Raw genomic sequence first — 23,330 nt, 5'->3', positions numbered from 1 at the left:
GAGATGTTTAAGGGGGCAATTCCATGGATGGAATACTTTATTGTCACATATGACAAGGCAGTGAAATTCCTTGTTTGCATACCTAAGGTAGGCAAATAGTCGCCACATATGGCGCTGATAAAGTTACAAAGTACCGCTGCCAGCTCCTTTGTTCTCCCCTCCGCCTTCCCCACACCGGGTGCTCCATTGTTCATTGTTCTTCCCCCTCCCACAAGGCGGTCCCCCCATGCCGGGTCCTCCATTCGGCAAGATGCCAGAATTGGAAGAACAAGTTAGCTAAGTATGCTGCTGAGTTGGAGAAACCTTCGGGATAGGGAGAGGGAGGCACAAAAGGATATGAAAATAAAGGTGAGAATTACAAATTGAGACTTTGCACAATAAGGAATAAATGTAAATCAGTGTTCAAAGGGGTAACGATTGGGCATGGGTACGGTGTCAGAATGCTAACAGAAAGATTTAGATGACCTAAAAATGTTCCAGGGTTTAGACCGACATTGAAAGAACGGCAGCTTGAAGAGGATTTTGCAAGTGATAGAATGCCCATGTGCCTGCCACCTTAGTCCCTCCAGGTAGTAGAGATTGCAGATAAGGATGCGTTATTATATGAGATTGGTTGGGTCCGCTATCCTTAAGAGCTCTATCTAGCTCTCTCTTGAATGATTCAGAGAATTGGCCTCCACTGCCCTCTGAGGCAGAGAATTCCACAAATTCACAACTCTCTGCGTGAAAAAGTTTTTCCTCGTCTCAGTTCTAAATGGCCTCCCCTTATTCTTAAACCGTGGCCCCCTGTTCTGGACTCCCCCAACATCGGGAACATGTTTCCTGCATCTAGCGTGTCCAATCCCTTAATAATTTTATATGTTTCTATAATATCTCCTCTCATCCTTCCAAATTACAGACTTGCGTTGCTCACTGTACAGGCTCTTAAGTCTACAGAATAGATCAGATTTAAGACTGAGATGTGGGTGGGGGTTTCAACGACTCTTTCTTGCACAATGCCGCTGAGAGAAGGCAAAGCTTGAGGAAGAGTCCTGCCTTTTTCTAAAATGAACTAAATAGTTAAATAAAAACAAATTCTGAAAATAATTATATGGTTTAAAGAAAGAGACTCCTGATCTGCAGGCCAAAATATCCCGTTTAAATCAATGCAACTCTCGATTCGAAGCAAGGTCATGGAAGTTGGAAAAAATATTCCATACTTATTGGAAAACTGAATGCCCAGTGGTAGTTAAATTCTCATCAGAATTCAAGCGATACGCTATTTCGACTGGAAAGGACATGGGTGAACTTTTTTTATGTGAGATTAGTCTTCATACATCAATATTTTGTTGTATTCAATACGTTTGAATGGGAAGCCATAACATCAGATACAATTTTTTGCACATTTTGCACAAGATTGGTGCATCTTGGAAAGTGAGCTCTAGATATTTGCATCAATCTCAATTCTCTTTCAGAGACTATGTATGTAACAGAATATTACAATTGTTTGTTTCATCCATATTACCTCATTCATTCAGAAAAGCATTTTTGCATCACAAGGACAACCATCCCATCCTCACCATCAAAATCACTAATCGTTTCTTGAAAGATTTAAAGATTCGGTGTTTCCACACATGATCGAAAGTAATTTTTAATGAAAATGATCTTTCTGTCATCTGTTTGAAATTAGTTTGATATCATTGATATCATTGCCTTTTGATATCATTGTCTTTTTTTGTTGTGCCTTGTTCTGCACCCTGTCTTCAGTCATATCATTAAAATTACCACTATCAATCCTCCTTCAAAGGTCATGTTTCTTTTTTCAACATTACCCAAGGAGAAGAATCCCTGCACTGCTTCCATACCTTAGGTCTTCTCATATGCATGGAAATGGTGCATTCAATGACTAGGGCACTGACTTCTGCAGGGCTTGGTGCTGGGGCCACTACTTTTCACGTTGTATATTAATGATTTTGACGAGGGGATCGAAGGCTTTGTGGGCCAATTTTGCAGATGATACGGAAATAGGTGGAAGGGCAGGTAATGTAGAGAAACCAGGGACCCTGCAGAAGGACTTGGACAGGTTGGGAGAGTGGGCAGAGAAGTGGCAGATGGAATATGATGTAGCAAAATGTGGAGTCATGCATTTTGGTAGTAGGAAAAAAGGCATAGACTATTTTCTAAATGGGGAAAGAATCCAGAAATCGGAGATGCAAAGGGACTTGGGAGTGCTGGATTACCAAAACGTTAATCTGCAAGTCAAATCGGTCAAAGAAAGCACCCTCAATGCTGGTATGTATTTCAAGAGGGCTTGTATACATGAACAGGGATGTTGTGCTGAGGTTCTATAGGGCACAGGTAAAGCTGCATTTGGAATATCGTGAGCAATTTTAGACACCATATCTGAAGAAGTGTTGACTCTGGAGAGGATCCAGAGGAGGATAACAAGAATGATCCCAGGAATGAGTAGATTAACCTATGATGAGCGTTTGTCGGCACTGAGCCTGTACTCGCTGGAGTTTAGAAGAATGAAGGAGGACCTCATGAAATCATACAGAATAGTGAAAGGCTTGGATTGAGTGGACGTGGATAGGATATTTCTACTAGTGGGAGAGTCTGTAGGTAATAATCTCAGAATTAAAGGACATTCTTTTAGGAAGGAGGAGAAATTTCTTTAGTCAGAGGGTGGGGAATCTGTGGAATTCTGTGGAGGTCAAGTTTGTGGATATTTTTAGATCTTTGATCATCTAGGTGTCAGAGGTTATGGGGAGAATGAAGGAGAATGGGATTAGGAGGGAGAGATAGATCGGCCATGATTGAATGGCGGAGTAGACCTGATGGGTTGAATGGCCTAATTCTACTCCTATCACTTACAACCTTATTTCAATGTTCTCCACACAAATGTTTTGGTGTCACAATTTCTGAGCTTAAATCTATAATGATTTGGGAACATAATTAAATTTATGGCTTCTTTAACAAACAAATATTCAGTCAAAGCCCAATCTTTATGGAGCTTCACATGAAGTACTGCTATTTACAGGAATGAGTGGACCTCACCTCTCTGCAGATTAACATATGCTCTAAACTTTTTCCAATCCAAGGTGTACATCCAAATCCAGTACTAATTTGTAAAAATACTTCAAAAGCCTGGAGCACATTATCCTGATCAACAAGGGTTTAGTTACTTTTATCCCATATTGTGTTTATTCCTCTCAACCATCTGCCTCGGAGATAATACACATTCCACCTGCTGGATTATTTCCCCAGTTAGTCATCCATGTTGTGGTCCTTTATGCATCTAGTTAGTTAGCCAGCCAAACTACTAAATTTTTTAGGTAAATCCTTACGTAAAATATCTTATCTAATCTGGACTGTTAAGGAAGCTTGTTCTGAATCTGGGTTTCGTTGAAAAACTTGTGGAGTGAAGAGAAGTTTTATTCATGGGGTGGACCTTTTTCATCTGTAGTACTGAATGGGTATCTTTAACGCCAAGTTTTGGGTAAATATCATTGCATATTTCAAGGCAGGGAACTGGCAGGGGGGTTAATTTTCCTGCAGGACCTGAACATCATTTCCTCTTATTCATTCAGTGGTGTTGCTTAATGATAAAATCAAATGGGGGTTATGTTAGAATGTAAAATTGATATTGCAGATCCAATGATTTAATGGAAAAGAACATCTAGCGGCTTCAGTAGAGATTGCCCACCCTGCACCATCAATTTTATGCTTCAGTAATAGGTTGCATATTAGTCCTATTAACTTTCGAGTGAACAATTTTGTATTACATGACTGACATAGAAGATAGACAAGATATGGATCCCCAGTATTTTGCAAAGTTGTTATCGCATTTCCAGGGTCAATCATGTGTTCCTTCTCAAGCAGCGTAAATAGAGCAGACTGATGGGATGAAAGATTCAATTTGGTTCATTAGAAACCATTACTGATCACAAAATTTGTTCCAGATCAGGAATGTTTTGAGAACTGACAACTTTTCAAACAATAATTCCATCAATTTAATCAAAATAGGGTTACTACATTCTGTGATGGCTTGGTTTGCGGTATTCCCTAATGTACAAGGGTACATATTCCCTTGGCATTCCCTAATGTTCAAAGCAAACAGAGCACTAGAAGTTTCTGTTGAAACCGGTAAAGCACCTTTCATATCATATATCATATCATATATATACAGCGCGGAAACAGGCCTTTTCGGCCCACCAAGTCCGCGCCGCCCAGCGATCCCCGCACACTAACACTATTAACACTATCCTACACACTAGGGACAATTTTTACATTTACCCACCTATTTACCTACATACCTGTACGTCTTTGGAGTGTGGGAGGAAACCGAAGATCTCGGAGAAAACCCACGCAGGTCACGGGGAGAACGTACAAACTCCTTACAGTACAGCACCCATAGTCAGGATCGAACCTGAGTCTCCGGCGTTGCATTCGCTGTAAAGCAGCAACTCTACCGCTGCGCTACCGTGCCGCCCAAAGCAGGTTTCTGTGCTACCAAAACCTAGTTTGGCTTAATTTGTAAAATGCATTTTGTTACTGTTGGTTCAATTGACTGACACTTTCCTCATGAAAGAAAGGCTGGTCAAAGACTGGCAGAGTTCTCTCAACTCCAGAATTAGGTTGCAATTTCAAAATCCCAGTTCAGTAATGTGGGCACAGAATCTAGGCCCTTCATTGAGTCATAGGGGTGGGAGCTGCTTTACGTCCTCGTCGTCCACCCTGGGTAGTTCTACAGAACTGGCAAAATTTGCAGCAAAGCATCAACTACGGTACTCTGAAGCACCAATTGCCAGTTTTGATTGTTGTAGTTGACATACGAAAGAAGATAGAGTCATAGAGTGGAGTCAGGCCGGTCAGCCTATGGAGTTCGCACTGAACATCCACCACCCATTACGCGAATCCAAGATTTTAGACAATAGACAATAGACAATAGGTGCAGGAGGAGGCCATTCGGCCCTTTGAGCCAGCATCGCCATTCAATGTGATCATGGCTGATCATTCTCAATCAGTACCCCGTTCCTGCCTTCTCCCCGTACCCCCTGACTCAGCTATCCTTAAGAGCTCTATCTAGCTCTCTCTTGAATGCATTCAGAGAATTGGCCTCCACTGCCCTCTGAGGCAGAGAATTCCACAGATTCACAACTCTCTGACTGAAAAAGTTTTTCCTCATCTCAGTTCTAAATGGCCTACCGTTATTCTTAAACTGTGGCCCCTTGTTCTGGACTCCCCCAACATTGGGAACATGTTTCCTGCCTCTAACGTGTCCAATCCCCTAATTATCTTGTACGTTTCGATAAGATCTCCTCTCATCCTTCTAAATGTAGGGAGAATTTTCCATTCTCCCTACATTTGAATTATAGGTAGAGACTTTATATCAAGTATCCCGACAAGCTTTGGGATTATGCTGCTAGCTCAAGAGAGCAGAGAGAAATGCAGGGACCAGGAGAACAAAGAAGAGTTGTGACTCCTATGGGTTTGATTCCAACAACAGAAGTGGAATGTGCAGCATGCATAATAAGTGAGGTGATCTAATATGGTAATCTACAGTTAGTGCAAAGGCTTTCTTTCGAAGATCGAAGGAAAAATCTGTATAAAAGGGCGGTCCAAGTTCTAGGGAGTGACAACCCGGAAACAACCATCCCAAGAAGGAGGGACCTTACTTTGAAACTCAGAGAAGACTACCTCCTACCAACAGAGTGAATCTGGCCAATTCATTCATATGGGTGATATCTGAGTCCAAGTCATGAGTTTTGTGATTTACTTTAAGAAGTGATAAGTTGGAATTGTTGAGCAAATGAGGTTATTAAAAGTCAAAGGTTTGCATGCATGCTTAATTGGCTTGAGTGTTAATGAAGATTAAGTCATACTATTCACATGTACTTGGTTCAGAGTGTTTTATTCAACATGTCTTTTTATACCTAATAGAGGTTTAATTTGGTTTAGTTTAGTTTAGAGACACTGGGGAAACAGGCCCTTTGGCCCACCGAGGCTGCACCGACCAGCAACCCCCACACATTAACACTATCCTTCACTCGGGACAATTTATTACATTTATACCAAGCAATTAACCTACAAAGCTGTACATCTTTGGAGTGTGGGAGGAAACCAAAGTTCTTGGAGAAAACCCACGCAGGTCATGGGGAGAATGGTCAAACTCCATACAGACAAGCAACCGCAGCCAGGCACAAACCCAGGCCTCTGGCGCTGTAAGCACTAAAAGGCAACAAGCCTACTGTTGTGCCGCCCAATCGGATCATCATCATCAACTGTTCCGAGATTCTACCAGTCACATACAGACTAGGGGTAATTTACAGTGGCCAATTAACCAACCAACCTGCACGTCTTTATGATGTGGGAGGCACACGGAAGAAACCCCTGTGATCCAAGTCACAGGAAGAACTTGCAAACTACAGAGCCAGCAACCAAGATTAGGATTCATCAGCTCGGGTGCAGACCTGATCTCCTACCTACCTCATTAAGAGACCTTTGAACTATCCTTAATTGGATTTCAATGTTATATCTTTGCACTAAATGTTGTACCCTTTATCTATGTACTGTGGATGGCTTGATAATATTCTTGTATAGTCTTTTCTTCGACTGGATAGCACACAAACATAAGCTTTTCACTGTACCTCGGTACACGTGGCAATAATAAATTAAACTAACCTTTAGTAGTAGAAATGTATTTGCTTCAAAAACAACAGAAAACGGATCAAACTGTTGGTTGCCTTGTGGTCTCAGCCTAAATCTGAGCATGGGAATTTATTTTCCTTTCCCTTCAAGTCCCAATGGCCCAGTCAAACATTAATTAAGCTGCTTGATTGTGTTGGGAAAGATTTTCTGGCAAGGCTTAGGTAAATTAGCTTGCCTGTACCCTTGTACAGTGGTCCACCTCAGCAAAGCCTGCCAAGTATCTGGGGTGTTCAGGGATCATTCAGTACATGTGTCCTCAAATGGAAAATGGAGATTGAACTTTCTTTGCCGTTTGAGCAGGCAATGGTGATCAGTCAACAATTGATGCTTGGTGGTGGATCAGTTAGCACCAATGTAAATGTTTGTGCTTGCATTGCAATTATTGTAATTAGAATGGGCAGCTTCCCCCCTTTGCTTTAGTCACATTCACCTCTTCAAATACATTTCTAATTCTGAATGGATACTGTTCCACAAAATCTGTAATTTGATGTTCCTGTGTGCAGATGTTACAACTCCGCTGCAACACACTGATGCCGAGAATTTTCTCAACATCTGCAGAGACATGTTAAACAGTCACTGTGTGGTTGACTAATGAAGTCACGAAGAATCTAGTCATGAGAATGTCTCAGTCTTGTAGAGCTCTGAAGAGGCATCAGGGAGCAAAAAAGTCTCCAACATATATTCAGGTTTTGATTGATTAATTGAACAATACAATGGGGCCACAGGCCCTTTGGCCCATCAAGTCCATTGCAGCCATTGGACAACCACTGAATGAACGAATGAATGAATGAATGAATTAATAAATGAATGAATGAATAAGTTTATTGGCTAAGTATGTTCACATACAAGTAATGTGCCTTGGTGCTCCGCTCGCAAGTGAACACACGATCATATATTAAACAATTAAGAATAAAGCATAAAACATTAACAATACAACATTATAGTTTAAACATGTGAGTGAAATAAACCAAAACAAAAAGAGACTACGGACCTTTGCTTATTGAGTAGAGCTACTGCTTGCGGAAAAATAGCTGTTTTTATGTCTAGCTGTGGCGGCTTTGACAGTCCAGAGTCGCCTTCCAGAAGGAAGTGCTTCAAAGAGTTTGTGGCCAGGGTGAGAGGGGTCAAAGATGATCTTGCCCGCTCGCTTCCTGGCCCTTGCAGTGTAAAATTCGTCAATGGGGGGAAGTTTGCAGTCAACAACCTTCTCAGCTGATCGAACAATTCGTTGCAGCCTCCGGAAGTCGTGCTTGGCGGCTGAACCAAACCAGACCATGATGGAGAAGGTGAGGACAGACTCTACGATGGCAGTATAGAATTGGACCATCATTGCCTGTGGCAGATAGTGTTTCCTCAGCTTCCGCAGGAAGCACATCCTCTGTTGGGCCTTTTTGACTGTGGAGTCGATGGTGGCCCCCCATTTAAGGTCCTTGGAGATGATGGTTCCAAGGAACTTAACTAACTCCACAGATGTGACTGTGGTGTTGTTGATGGTGAGTGGGGGGAAGGGAGGGGGAGCTCTCCTAAAGTCTACAATCAGTTCCACTGTCTTAAAAGCATTGAGCACCAGGTTGTTATGAAGGCACCAGGATGCCAGCTGCGTCACTTCCTGTCTATAGGCAGATTCCTCCCCATCCAGGATCAATCCAATCAGGGTTGTGTCATCCACAAACTTGAGAAGCTTGACAGAGGAGTCTGTGGAGGTGCAGTCATTGGTGTAGAAAGATTAAAGGAGAGGGGAGAGTACGCAGCCTTGCGATGCTCCTATGCTGAGGGTCTGCGGGTCCGAGATCTGCTTTCCCAGCCTCACATGCTGTTTCCTGTCTGTCAGGAAGTTGATGATCCACTGACAGAAGGGTTCAACCATTCATACCTATTCAATGTTACCATATTTACACACCCACTTCCCTACATACTAGGTGCATTTTTGTAGAAGCCAATCAATCTACAAACCCATGTGGTCAAAGGGAAAACATGCAAACTTCACAGACCGCACCCAAGGTCTGGAATGAATCCAATTTTCTGGTGCTGTGAGGCATTAGGTCTACCAGCAGTGCCTGTGCCACTGTGCCACCAGCACCTGCTATTCAGAAATAAGCCTTTCTGGTGCTGTGACAACCTATTTTGCTGTAGTGGGGTAATGAATGGCACAAAACATTTTGACAGAAATAAAAACTCCTGGAATAATCCAAAGCTGTGTGCTGCAGAACACTGCATATATCAAAAATTGCCTGTGAGTTACATGGCAGACATATGGAGGAAGCCAATACAAAAAGTGAAAGATTTTGAACAAAACTGTAATTTCCTGATTTCCTTTTGCATTTCATTTTTTACATTTCATTTTTTCACAGAAATTGGACCAGTAAGACCGTGAAGTACCAGGCCTAACACTTGAACTTTGAGTGACATTCAACGGGCTACGTTTGGACTGCCTTTGTCAATATCAGTTTACCTGTACTTATGTTAGTCGCACATGAGCGGTGATATATATTATAAGAGCCACGGCGACTACTGTATCTTTATTCTATTATGTATTCTTTCCTTGAGAGGAAGGATGTAGATTGTGCATGCTAGTTCACCTTCACTATATATATATATAGCATCACATTCACTATGCATGCTGCACATTCCACACACGATCCAGTTCGGATCTTCACTCCCACCTTGACTATGTACGCTGCCGGTCGCTGCCTTCCAGGCAGACCGCGACCAGACTGTGAAGACGATAGCACTTATTGTTACCTCCGCTTAAGTACAAATAAAACTATGAGTTGCAACTCTTGTGTATTGGCATGAATACACAACAGTTTTTACCTGAAGCTCCCACAAGGCAGGAATCACAATCTGCATTGCCAGCACTGAGCATCCCTACAGTTTTGTGCCGGTATTCCACAAGAGGAACATTGCTGCTGACCAGAACACTCTTTGAATCATGTATTTGCTTACAGACTAGTGGGTATAAAGCAAAAAAATGAATTCTGTACTGAGTTGCTGCTTAATTCAATTCCTATTCCGAGAACTGCCACTTCTCTTGCTCCTGTGATTGTTGATGCTGGTGTTTCATTTGCAGCAGCAAAAGACACTGAAATCATATAACCTTGTAAGCATGTATTTTAGTGAAACTGAATTGTCCAGTTTCCATAATCTTTTCCATGAATGGGTGGTTAAAAATAGAAGCTTCATCAGGTCTAAGGTACACTACAACCAGTACAACACTTTTCCCAATGAAACGTTGACTGCAGATGGGTCTCAGAATTGTGTCACCAACCACATCACGGCACAGCATTCAATGAAGATGTGACATGAGATACAAGATACGCCAACAAAGAACTTGTTTTTATTACATTTGAGGTCAGTTTTTATTAAAACTGATTCTAACCAAACCAAGATGATGATATTGGTAGTTTGACAATAGTCAATAGACAATAGACAATAGGTGCAGGAGTAGGCCATTCGGCCCTTTGAGCCAGCACCGCCATTCAATGTGATCATAGCTGATCATCCACAATCAGTACCTCATTCCTGCCCTCTCCCCATACCCCCTGACTCCGCTATCAATGTTTGTAATGCTAATGACCAATAAGTTCCATACCATAACACTTGGGACTTCATATGAAGCCAGTGGAAAATACTCTCCACATCTGCCAAGGTCAATAAAATAGGTTTGTGTAACTCACTTTAGAGATGCACCACTAAGACTCTAGATTGCAATGCTCTTAATGCAAACACCATTGTAAATGAGAGTTTCAATTCAGCTTATTGTAATTGGGCTGTTTGGTCATTTATTCTGGGATTCAATGGGCTGCTATAGAGATTAATGGACTTGTCATTTAGCTGCACGGCAGGTTAGTGGAATTGCCATGGGTGCACTGCCACTTACACTGTCAAAGTGTTAATGCTTTTGGCCTCAACTGATATCCTATACATTTCACAATGTGGCAAAAATATCTATATTAGCCTCAATCAAATAGGTTAACAAACGATAGCTGTGTTACAAATTGTGTATGTTCTTGTGTCTACATCAATGTGTGCTTTGTGCTATTGATAGAATGAACTTATGAAAAGGACTTAAGGAATATCCTACAAATGTGCTTGGGTACAGATTTATATGATTTGAGTCAAAACCAAGTAGCACACCTAAATCTCAACCAAGAAAATAAAATAGAATTTGTTCCATAAACTCTCTCATGCAAGACCATGTGCTATATGATCTTATATTTAAAAATGAGCATATACTACTTATTGCATGTTTTCCAACCTCCATATTTTTCCTTTTGCATCCTCCATGCATCAGATATGCAGGAGCATTGAGATGCCCATATAGGCACAATGGTGTTCAATGACATACAATTACATCTGGATATCACAGATGTGAAAGTCAGAAGAAGAGAGATTGTCAGCGTTATCCAGGAGCAAAGGGGGAATAAAAAAACAGAGCATGGAAACACAGAAGAAATGAAGCAGGCATCCAAATTAACTGATTATTTGCAAGAATCAAAACAAAATCATAGTGAATCTCAGTCCCCTAATGCCTGAAAATGAAAAAACAAAATTCAGCATTGTTTTCCAATCTTCAGCCTTTTACCATTGCTCTGTGACCTACCCCATTTCTGAGTGTATAATTATGAAACAGGCCCCTCACAGAGTTTAGACTGCTGTTGATTTTCCAAAAATGTTGGTCAAATTGGGCATTCAATTTTTCGACTTATTTGTACATGTACTTCCCAGGTTACAAATGCTGCACTTATGTACAGTGCACACATACAAATGAGTGTCTGGGAGACCAGCGGGATGGATTTGCTGGCTGCTGTGGGGCTGCAGGCATCTTGTACCATATGGGAACTTAGTTCTCTACAACAACTGAATATTTGAATTAAACATAGGCACAAAGTGTTGGAGTAACTCAACGGGTCAGGCAGCATCTCCTGTGAAAATTAATAGGTGACGTTTCGGGTCGGAACCGTTCTTCAGTCCGAAGAAAGCTTTCAACTCAAAACGTCACCTATTCATTTCCTCCAGAAATGCTGCCTGACCCGCTGAGTTACTCCAGTATTTTATGTCTACCAAAACAGGGAGATGGAGCTGGGCAAATAGAATGGGAATTGAACAAAATAATAATTGCAATCACTAAATTTGGCTCGTCCAGGAATTCACATCAAAGACACAAATCTGAACAGGTTAATTAATGTTGCGTCAATGATTATCACAATTGTTAAGTGGATATGAGCAAGTTTAATAAATTCTTGAGAAATATTGAATTAACTGGTTTAACTACACATTGCATTGCCTATGATTAGCTTATGTGATTAATTCAATTATATTGCTGGATGGCCATATTTCCGATTTTCAAACCATTCAGCTTACAAACAGTTCTCAGGAACAAATCCTGATTCTAATCTTGGGATAACCTGTGTGCATCATGAGCTATTATAGAGTACATTATTTTGAAAATAGTCCCCATTAAATATCTTCCAATGCTGGGTCAGTCAAAGCTGGATGAAAGCTTGATGCAATTTCAGCACTTGCACAGCTATTGTTTAGGGTTTTAACAGAAGCAAGGGAAATCATTCAAACTTTCTTCTTCTAACAAGTGTCCAGTTAACGTCACTTGAAATACTCATGTGAGCGTGCAGATTGAACTCAATGAATTAGGTCTCCAGGCCTGTTACGCGTGGCAAGAAGGTCTCCCGCTGTGCCGCGGCCCCAAACAGCAGGTCTGGCTCACACGCCACGGAACCAGGAACCTGACTGGAGAGGGAAACTCAACAAGTCGCCGCCATGCCCAAAAGGCAAGGCTGGCTCGCCCGCCATGAAACCGGGAACCTGCCAGATAGGGAAGCCCAGCGAGCCCCGCCTCTGCGACCTATGGAAGACCGGAATCAGAGACGAGGATGGAAGGGGTTGGCGACAGCTTGGATGCTGGACCAAAGGCTCGGTCAGAAGCGGGGTGTCTTATCTTCTGTGCCCCAAGGTCTGCTGCGGGAGGCACTCCCTGGGGAACAAGAGCTGAAGAGGACCATGCCAGGAGACAGAAGACGGTTCGCGGGATGACCAGAATGGAGCTGACGGCTGCATCGCGCCTTCGTGGCTAGCCGCAGCTGGGATTGTGAAATGGCACCTAAATGGCGCCTCTCACATATGGACTCGGTGGGCTATTCTGTACATTCAGTATCAACTGGGGGATTGTGCTTATGTCTGGTGATAGTCCTACTGATTTGTAAACAAAAAAATATTTCACTGCAATAAAGAAACCATTGAACCATTGTTAATTCGGTAAAAGTCTATTGTTCTAAGCGGAAATATGAGATGTCAAGCAGGCAATCAGATAAATTGTTCCTTTAAGAATTTCCTAAATACAGTATATGTCAAATCTTTTAGAAGGTTCCAGAATGAAAAAAATCCAAGGTTCTTAAGTGAAATATATTGTTTTTCTCCGACTGAAATTATGAAAAAGATAAACAGAAGGTAGACACAAAATGCTGGAGATTTTTTTTTCCTAAAAATATAAACTGGCTCATCAACCTAGTTGTTATTATAACTCGAAACTAGAAAGATTATTCCAGCTGAAACAATCAATAGGAAGTTCACAGGAGTACAACAATAGCACTAGAGTAAAAAGGAGTCATGCACAGAGTAGACATCTATGTTGGGAAAACTGGCATTGAGAGCTGTTGAATTTCAATTCTATTCACTCCTCACCTTCAAGTCAAGTCTACTTTATTTGTCACATACACATACAAGATGTGCACTGAAATGAAAGTGGCAATGCCTGTGGATAGTGCTAAAACTACAAAACAGAATAGATTTTTTTTTTTTTAAAGACACAACACAAAAAAAATAATGAATACAGTAAATTAGTCCCTGGTGATATAAGAGCTAACAGTCCTGATGGCCTGTTGGAAGAAACTCCATCTCATCCTCTCTGTTTTCACAGCGTGACAGCGGAGGCATTTGCCTGACTGTAGCAGCTGGAACAGTCCATTGCTGGGGTGGTTGGGGTCCCCCATAATGTTGCTGGTTCTGGATCTGCACCATCTGATGTATAGGTCCTGCAGGGGGGCGAGTCTAGTTCCCATAGTGCGTTCAGCCGAACACACTACTCTCCGCAGAGCCTTCCTGTCCTGGGCAGAGCTGTTCCCAAACCAGATTGAGATGTTGCCGGACAAGATGCTTTCTACAGCCCCAGAGTAGAAGCACTGAAGGATCCTCAGAGAGACTCTGAATTTCCTCAGCTGTCTGAGGTGGTAAAGGCGCTGCCTTGCCTTGACAGTGCGGCAATGTGTGTTGTCCATGTCAGATCTTCTGTGATGTGGACTCCCAGGTATTTAAAGCTGCTCACCCTATCCACAGTAATCCCATTTATCTCCAGTGGCGTGTATGTCCTCGTATGTTGAACCCTTCTAAAGTCCACAATCAGCTCCCTAGTTTTTGTGACGTTCAAAAGGAGGCTGTTGTCCTGACACCAGAGTACCAAATCAGCCACCTCCTCCCGGTAGTCCTTCTCATCGTTATCAGAGATCAGGCCCACCACCACAGTGTCATCAGCAAACTTGATGATGGAGTTGGAGCTGAACCTGGCCACACAGTCATGTGTGTATAGGGAGTACAGTAGGGGGCTAAGGACGCAACCCTGGGGGATCCTGTGTTCAGGGTGAGGGGGTTAGATGTATGTCTCCCCATCTTGACCACTAGACTTTTAAAGTTTTCCTGAAGGAATGATAGACTCCAAGGTTGAACTCTAAGACTGTGTAATATTGTGGAATAGATGCAGAATATTCACAATAACATGTATAATGTGTGGCACAGTGGCACGGCTAACAGAGCTACTGTCTCCTAGCTCCAGAAACCCAGGTTCTATCCTGGCCTCCATTGTTGTCCATGTCGTATTTCCATGTTCTCCCTTTGACTGTGTGTTTATTTTGGGTTATTCAATTTCTTCCCCCATCCTAATGAAAGGTGTCAGATTAATTGTCACTGAAATTTGCCTCTAGCTTGTTGGTGAGTGGTAGAATGTGGGGGATAATGTGGGATAATAAGATGATTTCATGTAAATTGATGCTTAACCGATTGAGTCTATTCTGGTTCTCAGAGGATCTAATCAGACCCACCTCCCATTCTTTTCTCAGTAGCTTAATCTCGCATATTAACACCCACTAACTCTTCCACCAGCCAGCTCCATGCGGGATAATTCACAAGAGTCAATTAGCTTGACAATCGGCATGTCTTTTGGATGTGGAGGAAACCCATGAGGTTACAGCAGGAGCATGCAAACTCCACACCAACAACACTAAATCAAACCAAGTCACTGGAGTTGCGAGACAACTGCATTATCTGGAGCACCACTACCCCACACATTTTGTTTCAGAGGTCAGAGTACATTGGGCGAGATCCGGCTTAGTTTGGTTTAGAGATACAGCACGGAAACAGGCCCTTCAGCCCACCAAGTCCACACCAACCAGCAATCCCCACACATTAACACTACCTTACACACATTAGGGACAATTTGTTCACATTTATACCAAGCCAATTAACCTACAAACCTCTACGTCTTTGGAGTGTGGGAGGAAATCGAAGATCTCGGAGAAAACACATGCGGTCAAACACCATATAGAGGAGCACCCGTAGTCAGGATCGAACACGGGTCTCTGGCGCTGTAAGGTAGTAGTTCTATCGCTGCGCCACTGCGCCATCCAGTGCTATTAGAGACTGCTGGCGATTACTAATTTAAATGAAAGTAAGTCCAAGGCATCCAAGCATGTCCATGGGAGAGCTTGAACCTCTGACAGATTCAGAATGCCCAAATGGTTTGTTCCACTGTCTAATCCTTTGCTGGAGCTCTATCTTGGTGCAATGACACCGGTGATTTTCGCACCAATTTTGCAACATATAACAATCTGTTGAGGATTTTAGGACTATAGGACTTCAGTTGAATGTTTTAATTATTTATCTGTGCAGTTTTCAAACTACATTTTTAACTTATCAAGTATTTAATTATTTTTAAAATGTTTTTAGATGTCTCTAAATGCAAGAGGAATGATTCAGAAAATTCTTGCAGTGTTGACAGACTGTAAATCTGGGGGTTGGACTTTGTCAAGGCTCATAGCTATCAGCACTGCTGGAGACCAGTGGTCTGAAGTACAGCACATATTTGCCAAGCCTCTGAACACAGAGCAGGAAGTTCATGGTGAAGAATCACTGTGAATCCAACCTTGGGTCCTGTATTTCCATCAACCTTCGGACTGAACACTACTTTCTTGCTGATGCGCAGGTAATAAGTGTGGAATAAAGGCAACATGAAAATATTAGTGAATGACTTGCTCAATTATCTAATAATGTGAGAAGGTAATAAAGTTCCAAAGCAGCATTTGGGTCAAATTGTCTTAAAATGAAGTGATAACAAGGAAGAGAGAACAGCAAAATAAGGAGTAGGAAGGAACTGCAGAACTACAGATGCTGGTTTACACTGAAAATAGACACAAAATACTGGAGTAACTCAGCGGGAATAGGTGACATTTCAGGTTGAATTCCTTCTTCAGACTTAAGAAAGGTTTCGACCAGAAACATCACCTATGCCTTTTCTCCAGAGATGCTGCTTGAACGGCTGTGTTACTCCAGCATTTTGTGTCTGCCAAGATAAGGAGATGGAGCTAAGAAAATAGAGAGGGAAATGAATTAAATAATAATTGCAATACTAAATTCGGCTCATTCAGGAATAATTCACATCAACGACACTAAAATGAAGAGTTTAATTAACATTGTGTCGATGATTATCACAAATGTTAAGTGGATATGGGCACATTTAATCAACAGTATAACTGAGTCCCCAGGAAGATCTTAAAGGGAATGGAAATTTTGAAAGCAACCTGGTAGCACCATGAGGTAAATGGCAGAACCGAATTGGTCGGCCAGCATACGATGGGGATTCAAAACTCAGGATTAAATCTGCACATAAACATGGCATTTATTGGAAATGCATAGTCGCTTTTCGATTAACAGTCAGCTCAATTTTAACTAGGCTCTCATATCATCTCCAATACTTTTGATGGTGTCAATAATAAAGTGCTTTGGAAATAAAACAGATACGAATCCTGAAAAAGATAAGCCAGGCTCAAGAGGGTGCACTGAATTGAAATCAAATCAGACAGAAATTATGGTAATGATTGCAGGCTTTCCAAACACAATAGAAGAACATTAAAAGATCAACTTTATTATTTGAAGATTAAGACAGTAAAGATAAGTTTTCAGGTATAAAGGCTGACACCAGTTCTGGGAAAGTGCCAGGTGCATTTCACTATCAAGAGATTTGATGAAAAACACATTTGAGCCTCAGAAATAAAAAAATATAGATTCTGAAAGCATATGCGATGCTGATACTTGAATCAAGGAACATAAAGCCCCCAAGGGAAAGATATGAAATACTAAAAATATTTGAGATACACACATTTTGTTTGAAATCAAAAATTGATTTATTATCCTTCTTTAAGGGCTATTAATTCTGTTTTCCAATCTCCATCAAAATTATCAAGAAATAGATCCATAATTCTCAGCAAAATAAATAATTAACTTACTCAACTCTTTTTTCAGCATATAATGCAAAGCATGTATCTTTAATAAAGCTCTATTATTGACTGTTTCAAACTGAGTATATACCTGGATTTGAACATGGTCCAGGATTTTTTATAAAATTTCCCTTACTGTTACTAAAGGTCGGTCGTTGAAGGATTCACGGCCTTCTGAATATAGGTTGAATGGTTTGAATGATTAGAGATCAGGTTAAAAATCCACTTTGCCACCAAAACCCACAAAAATACATTAAGTGCTTTGCACTAAACATGGTGCCACTAATAACTGACAGATTAATCAATGGGATTTGCATGAAACAATGGAGAAGATGGGTTAGGTTGTGTTTGAGTAGAATTTTCACTGTGCACAAAAAAAGTTATTTCTGCTTGGAAATTCCTCATCGTGCATTCCCGATTGTAAATTAAAATACATTTTGCAGTGTAGAGTGTACACTGTGTACATAGCGTAGATGGTCAGCATGGGAAAGAAAGGCATGTTTCCACGCTGCATGACTCTATGACTCCATCCACATATGTTTCACACCTGACTACCACATAACAAAATCCTTGTCCTTCGTAGGAATACCAGATAATATTCCAGGTGATGGACTGCACTTGAAGCGAGGAAAGAAAGGAAGCATTGATTTTGAATATGTCAGCAGATAGCAGGCAAGTTAACCAGACAAACTTGTTGGGAAATACCAACTTATTATTAAGTGCATGGTATCAGGGCTCAAAGATAATTATGGCATAATTATGCAACATCAACAAAGCTTAATGAAAGGGTAACAAGGTGCGACAAATACCATACAGATTATTTGAGATAAATTTTTTATTGGAGATAGGTACATCTTTACAGTCATACATTTTTAAATTGATAATATTGTCAATTATTATTATATTGTCTCCAATACCTTTTGCCCCCTTTTTTTTTTTAAACTAGATAGAACTAAAGAAATAGATGAAGTAAAGAAAGAAAAGAGAGAGAAGCAAAATAAAAACAAAAACAAAAACAAATTATAAAGATAAGGAAAAAGTTAGTTAAAGAAGAATGGAAAAATTTATTAAAATAACAAAAACTTCATTCGAGATATATACGTACATTTCAAAGTATAGCATTTCATCCATTCTTTAGTCCGAGTGCTAGTCAGGTTCCTGTGCTGAACCATTCTGACCCTTTAAGTAATCAATAAAAGGAGACCATATTCCAATGAATAATTCCTGTTTGTCCAACAGGGAAAATCTGATTCTTTCCACGTTTAAGGTCTCCGTCATTTCTATAATCCACATTTTGATTGTGGGGACCGTAGGGCCTTTCCAAAATTTTAGAATTAATTTTTTTCCCGTTATTAAACTATAATCCATAAAGTTTCTTTGTATTGTTCTAAATGTTTGATTTAATTCTAATATTCCGAGTATAATTAATTTTGGATCTGGGTCCAATTGTGTGCTGGTTACTTTAGATATTATGCTAAAAATATTTACCCAGAATTTTTTAATTTTTATACAAATACCATACAGATTATTTGGGGTGTAATTTATAAGGTAGGTAAAAGGCATGAGTGCCAAACAAAGTTTATATCACCAAATAAGGAATCAAAGGATTGGGGTGTATCGGCATTGGTGATGAATTGCAGGAATAAACAGAGTTTTTCAGGTTCGGCCATAGCCAGCAGAACACTATATGGACACTATATGGATCAATACTCTGGGCTATTTAAATGCTACATGAGTGATTTTGATGAAAGATTGGAGAATGATGTGCACCACATTGTTGAAGGGACATGTGAGAGGTGATGCAGGAAGGCATGGATTTTGTGAGTTTGTGAGCAAGTATGAAGATGGCATATATCTATAATGTGGGAAAATAAGATATTGTTATCTCGTTGGAAGGAATAATAAAATAGAATATGGATTATGTGCAGGCAGATAAGAGTTGGCATTGGCATCATGCTTGATTCAGACATTGTGGGCCGAAGTGGCTGTTCTTGTGCTGTACTGACTTTGTGCTGTACTATGTTCTTGTTCTAGAATATCGTTATTAAATTATGAGCAACTAGTAATCACAACTATAAAGCAGTAAGACAAATTTGCATGTATGCATTCAAATGATATAGTAATTATTTTGATATATATTTTTAAAATTTTACAATTATTTCTATCTGCAACATAATTTATATGTGTCTGATTGCTGGAGATATTTAGAAACAACTAAGGAAGTTGATTGTCCTCCTTCAGTGCTGTAAAGAAATATCATGAGAATGAGCCAATGATCGGCCCTTTTGGCATATCAATCAGTCCAAAGCTTGTTGGGATATCCCGGGGAAAGGTCGAAGTTCTATCTCTTGAGGCCCACTCACCACACACACACTGGGGATAATTTACATTCATACCAAATCAATTAACCTACAAACCTGTACGTCTTTGGAGTGTTGGAGGAAACCAAAGATCTCGGAGAAAACCCATGCGATCACGGGGAGAACGTACAAGCACCGTACAGACAGCACCTGTAGTTGGGATCGAACCCGTGTCCCTGGCGGTGAAAGCTCTGTGAGGCAGCAACTCCACTGCTGCGCCACCATGCCGCACACAATTTGCACAATCAGCTGCAGAAAGCCATATCCACTCACAAAATGGCATCCAATATGGTTCACGGTGAAAGCAAGTGAGCAGACTGGATGCCATTTGGTCCCTGAATGCTTGCTATGGCTTCCAACCAACATTCATTGCCAATCTCAATTTCACACCCATTATGTAAATCATACCACAGAGTCATTACAATTTTCTGTTCTCAAAGTCCCACATTTGTTACCAAAGGAATTCCTAGCACAGAATGTAAAAGAATGTGACTCACACCCTCCTCTCATATTCAAAAACAAATGGCAATATTCATCCTATAATCAATAAATATTTATATTTAAAATCTGTTTTGCTATTAGCATCCAGGAAGAAAACATACCACATTCTTCTGTTGGTTCATCAGATCCATCTCCGCAGTCATCCTCTCCATCACATTTCCATCGTGCAGGAACGCATCTGCTTGTGCCTTTACAGTGAAAGTCCTCTGTGCCACATGCAATCTGAGCTGAAGCCAATCAAAAAACAAAAAAAGCTTTTATTACAGCCGTTAACTAACAAAGATCTAACATTAGATCAACATATTATTCCCAATGCACTGGTATTCATATGGTCTTTGGATTCTGTCACATTTGACAATAATAAAAGTGATATCAGCTGCAGGATTCCACAATAAGAATCATTGCACCAGTGTGCAGAAGACATTTCATAGTTACTGTAATCTTAGTTTATCATATTGCATTTTGTTGTTTATTCTACAATATTATTGCCGTTATTGTTGCTACAGTTACTGTTATATAACTGCTAATTGTATTATTGTTGTTGTTGTATAAGAATTTTGTCAATCACTCTCGGCCCACATGAATTTTGGTTCCTACCAGCAATTGGGGACCTATTTTGTGTAGCACAGAAAGTTCCCAGGTGAAAATGTGAAGACTGCATGTTGAGTTACTTGCTACAATGATTGCCTGTGATTAAAGAAAAGTACAGAAACCAACTGTAGCCAGATTAATACCCATAGCCCAGAGGTATGGAGCCTTCAAAGCCAAAAGTTTCGAATTACATTACAATGATTATTTGTATCAGCACTTTCTATAACTATTCTAAATGTCAAGATATTAAATAATTTTACACACAAACAAGAAATTTAACATAGATGATAGACACAAAATGCTGGAGTAGCTCAGCGGTCAGGCAGCATCTCTGCAGAAAAGGAATAGGTGACGTTTCGGGTTGAAACCCTTCTTCCCAACCTGACCCGAAATGTCACCTATTCCTTTTCTCCAGAAATTCTACCTGATCCGCTGAGTTTTTCCAGCATTTTGTGTAAATTTTCAGTGTAAACCAGCATCTGTAGTTCATTCCAAGACAACAATTTTTAAATGTATCTTGTTATATAACTGAGCATATATGCTTCCTATCCAAAATATCGCGTCCTGAAAAATGTTAACTGTAGGAGTTCTAATGCAGAATATTGAATGCTTTGAATAAACTACATATTAACCACTACATCCCATTAAGTAAATGCTGGTGGAGATGAGATTTTCATTCAATACCCTCCAGGGTGTGCCAAGAAGGTTTTGAAAGGAATTCGGTTGTCTTAGTTGATGTACATTCCAAAACACTGACACAGAATTCTCTACTCAATAAGGTTATTCCCAGGAAAGCACACTGGGCCAAACATCGAGTGCTGTTGAAAGATCATGAATTCATGAAAATCAGGCTTTGAACTGCCTGAAATCCAAAGGGTTCCTTAGTTTAATTTAGTTTAAGTTTATTGTCACATGTACCAAGGTACAGTGAAAAGCTTTTGTTGCATGCTAACCAGTCAGCGGAAAGACAATAAGTTATTACAATCGTGCCATCCACAGTGTACAGATACATGTAAAAGGGAATAATGTGAATAATGTTTAGTGTAAGATAAAGTCCAGTAAACCCCGATCCAAGATAGTCCAAGGGTCTCCAATGAGGGAGATAGTAGCTCAGGACTGCTCGCATATAGTGGGTAAGATGGTTCAGTTGTTTGATTGTTTGCAATCAAATGGGGCAGATTGGAATATCTAAGGTGCAGGATTGTCTGCTGAGGGTTGCTGTGAAGCGAGGTGTGGCCCCTACAAGGACCTTTTCTAGTGAAAAGTACTGGAAGGTAAGATTAGGATGGATAGCATTTTTCTTAACACATGGAGCAAATGACTTCCTGTTTCATGCATTTTCTATTATTCTGAGTGGTTGTCTTTCAAAATTTGCATGTGGGTTACCTTTCATGTTGGGACAAACATGACCGATGAAGGGTCCCGACCCAAAACTTATCCTATCCAGGGATCCTGCCCGACCTGCTGAGTTACTCCAGCTTTTTGCATCTTTTCTTGTTGCTTGTAGTATCTCAAAGGAATATATCCTTTTTTAAATTTTGCTTTTTCCAATGCGAACTAAAAATGATTCTCCCCTCATATTGCACCTAAAATAGTCTTTTCCCCACAGGTTATCCCCAGACTATGGGAACCTGAGCAACTCAGAATTCCAGTAAGTAATTGAGTTTACACACAGCAGAAGTTGCCTAGAGCCCTGCAGCAAGCAGCAATTCCACACGGCTAGTCTCCTAAATATTCATTCATACGTACAAGCTGTACATAAGACGTGTTCCTAAGCTGGGGAGGACATGTAATTGAATCCTGAACATAACAGTTTAAAAAACTATGTCATATACTGCCCATGAATTTGGCCTGCCCTGTATTACAGCTAACTTGACTTATCCAGACTATGTGGATTAAGATGACCTATGATGGCTGTATTACCCCTGTTGCCAACATCTCCAATTTCCTGGTTTATACTGTGCATAATATAATGACTACTGTATGATGGGCTAGAAACAACTGTCACCAATGTTTTTGTTGCTCAGTATTATACGATCTTATCCCTTACAAGCAAAGTACTTTTTCCTTTTCTTTGGTAAGATTTGTGAATTGAAATATTGGCATCAATTTTGGCAGCGATGATGAGTCTGATAGTGGGACCTCTTGGATGACATATCAGATGACATAAGATGACATCTCATATGATATGTCATTGACCTGACACGCTATTTCTCTTTCGGTCTGCGTAGATGCTGCATGACCTGCTAAGAATTTGCAACATTTTCAGTTTTATTATAACAGAACTTTCTGTATCTCCTGGTGTTTACTCTTGTGTCTGAGAAATGCCTGAAGGTTATAAGCTTTGTATCACTGAGTTGATAATATTACGATTCCTAATAACTCCATCAATAATAGACATGCTTTGCAGTACCTTTAGTATTGATTGTGAAACAATAGCTGTTAACTTTAAGATTGTCACTCCCTTAAGGATTGATTCATGAACAGTAACTACTCTCTGAAGTTTATAGAAAGTTTCAGAAATATGGTCTGTGAAGAAACCTTTAAGAAAAGATACCACACTTTGCTTGGGCTCCTCATGCCTTCTATGTCAATATGTGTATAGTCTGAAGTGGACTGTTGGAGGTTG

At 40.5% G+C, this 23,330-nt stretch overlaps 1 protein-coding gene across 1 annotated transcript in view; it reads right to left on the bottom strand.

Moving 5' to 3' along the window:
• Positions 1 to 23,330, bottom strand: part of LOC144595762 (low-density lipoprotein receptor-related protein 1-like) — a 1,259,652-nt gene that overhangs the window by 94,852 nt on the left and 1,141,470 nt on the right. The window contains exon 67 of the mRNA XM_078403382.1: positions 20,212 to 20,337. Within this exon, the coding sequence (XP_078259508.1) occupies positions 20,212 to 20,337 (126 nt within the window). The remainder of the gene's footprint in view (positions 1 to 20,211; positions 20,338 to 23,330) is intronic.

The sequence above is a fragment of the Rhinoraja longicauda genome, chromosome 8, assembly GCF_053455715.1.
Source record: "Rhinoraja longicauda isolate Sanriku21f chromosome 8, sRhiLon1.1, whole genome shotgun sequence".
NCBI classification, from domain to species: Eukaryota; Metazoa; Chordata; class Chondrichthyes; order Rajiformes; family Arhynchobatidae; genus Rhinoraja; species Rhinoraja longicauda.
This window is presented reverse-complemented; position numbering and strand designations above follow the sequence as displayed.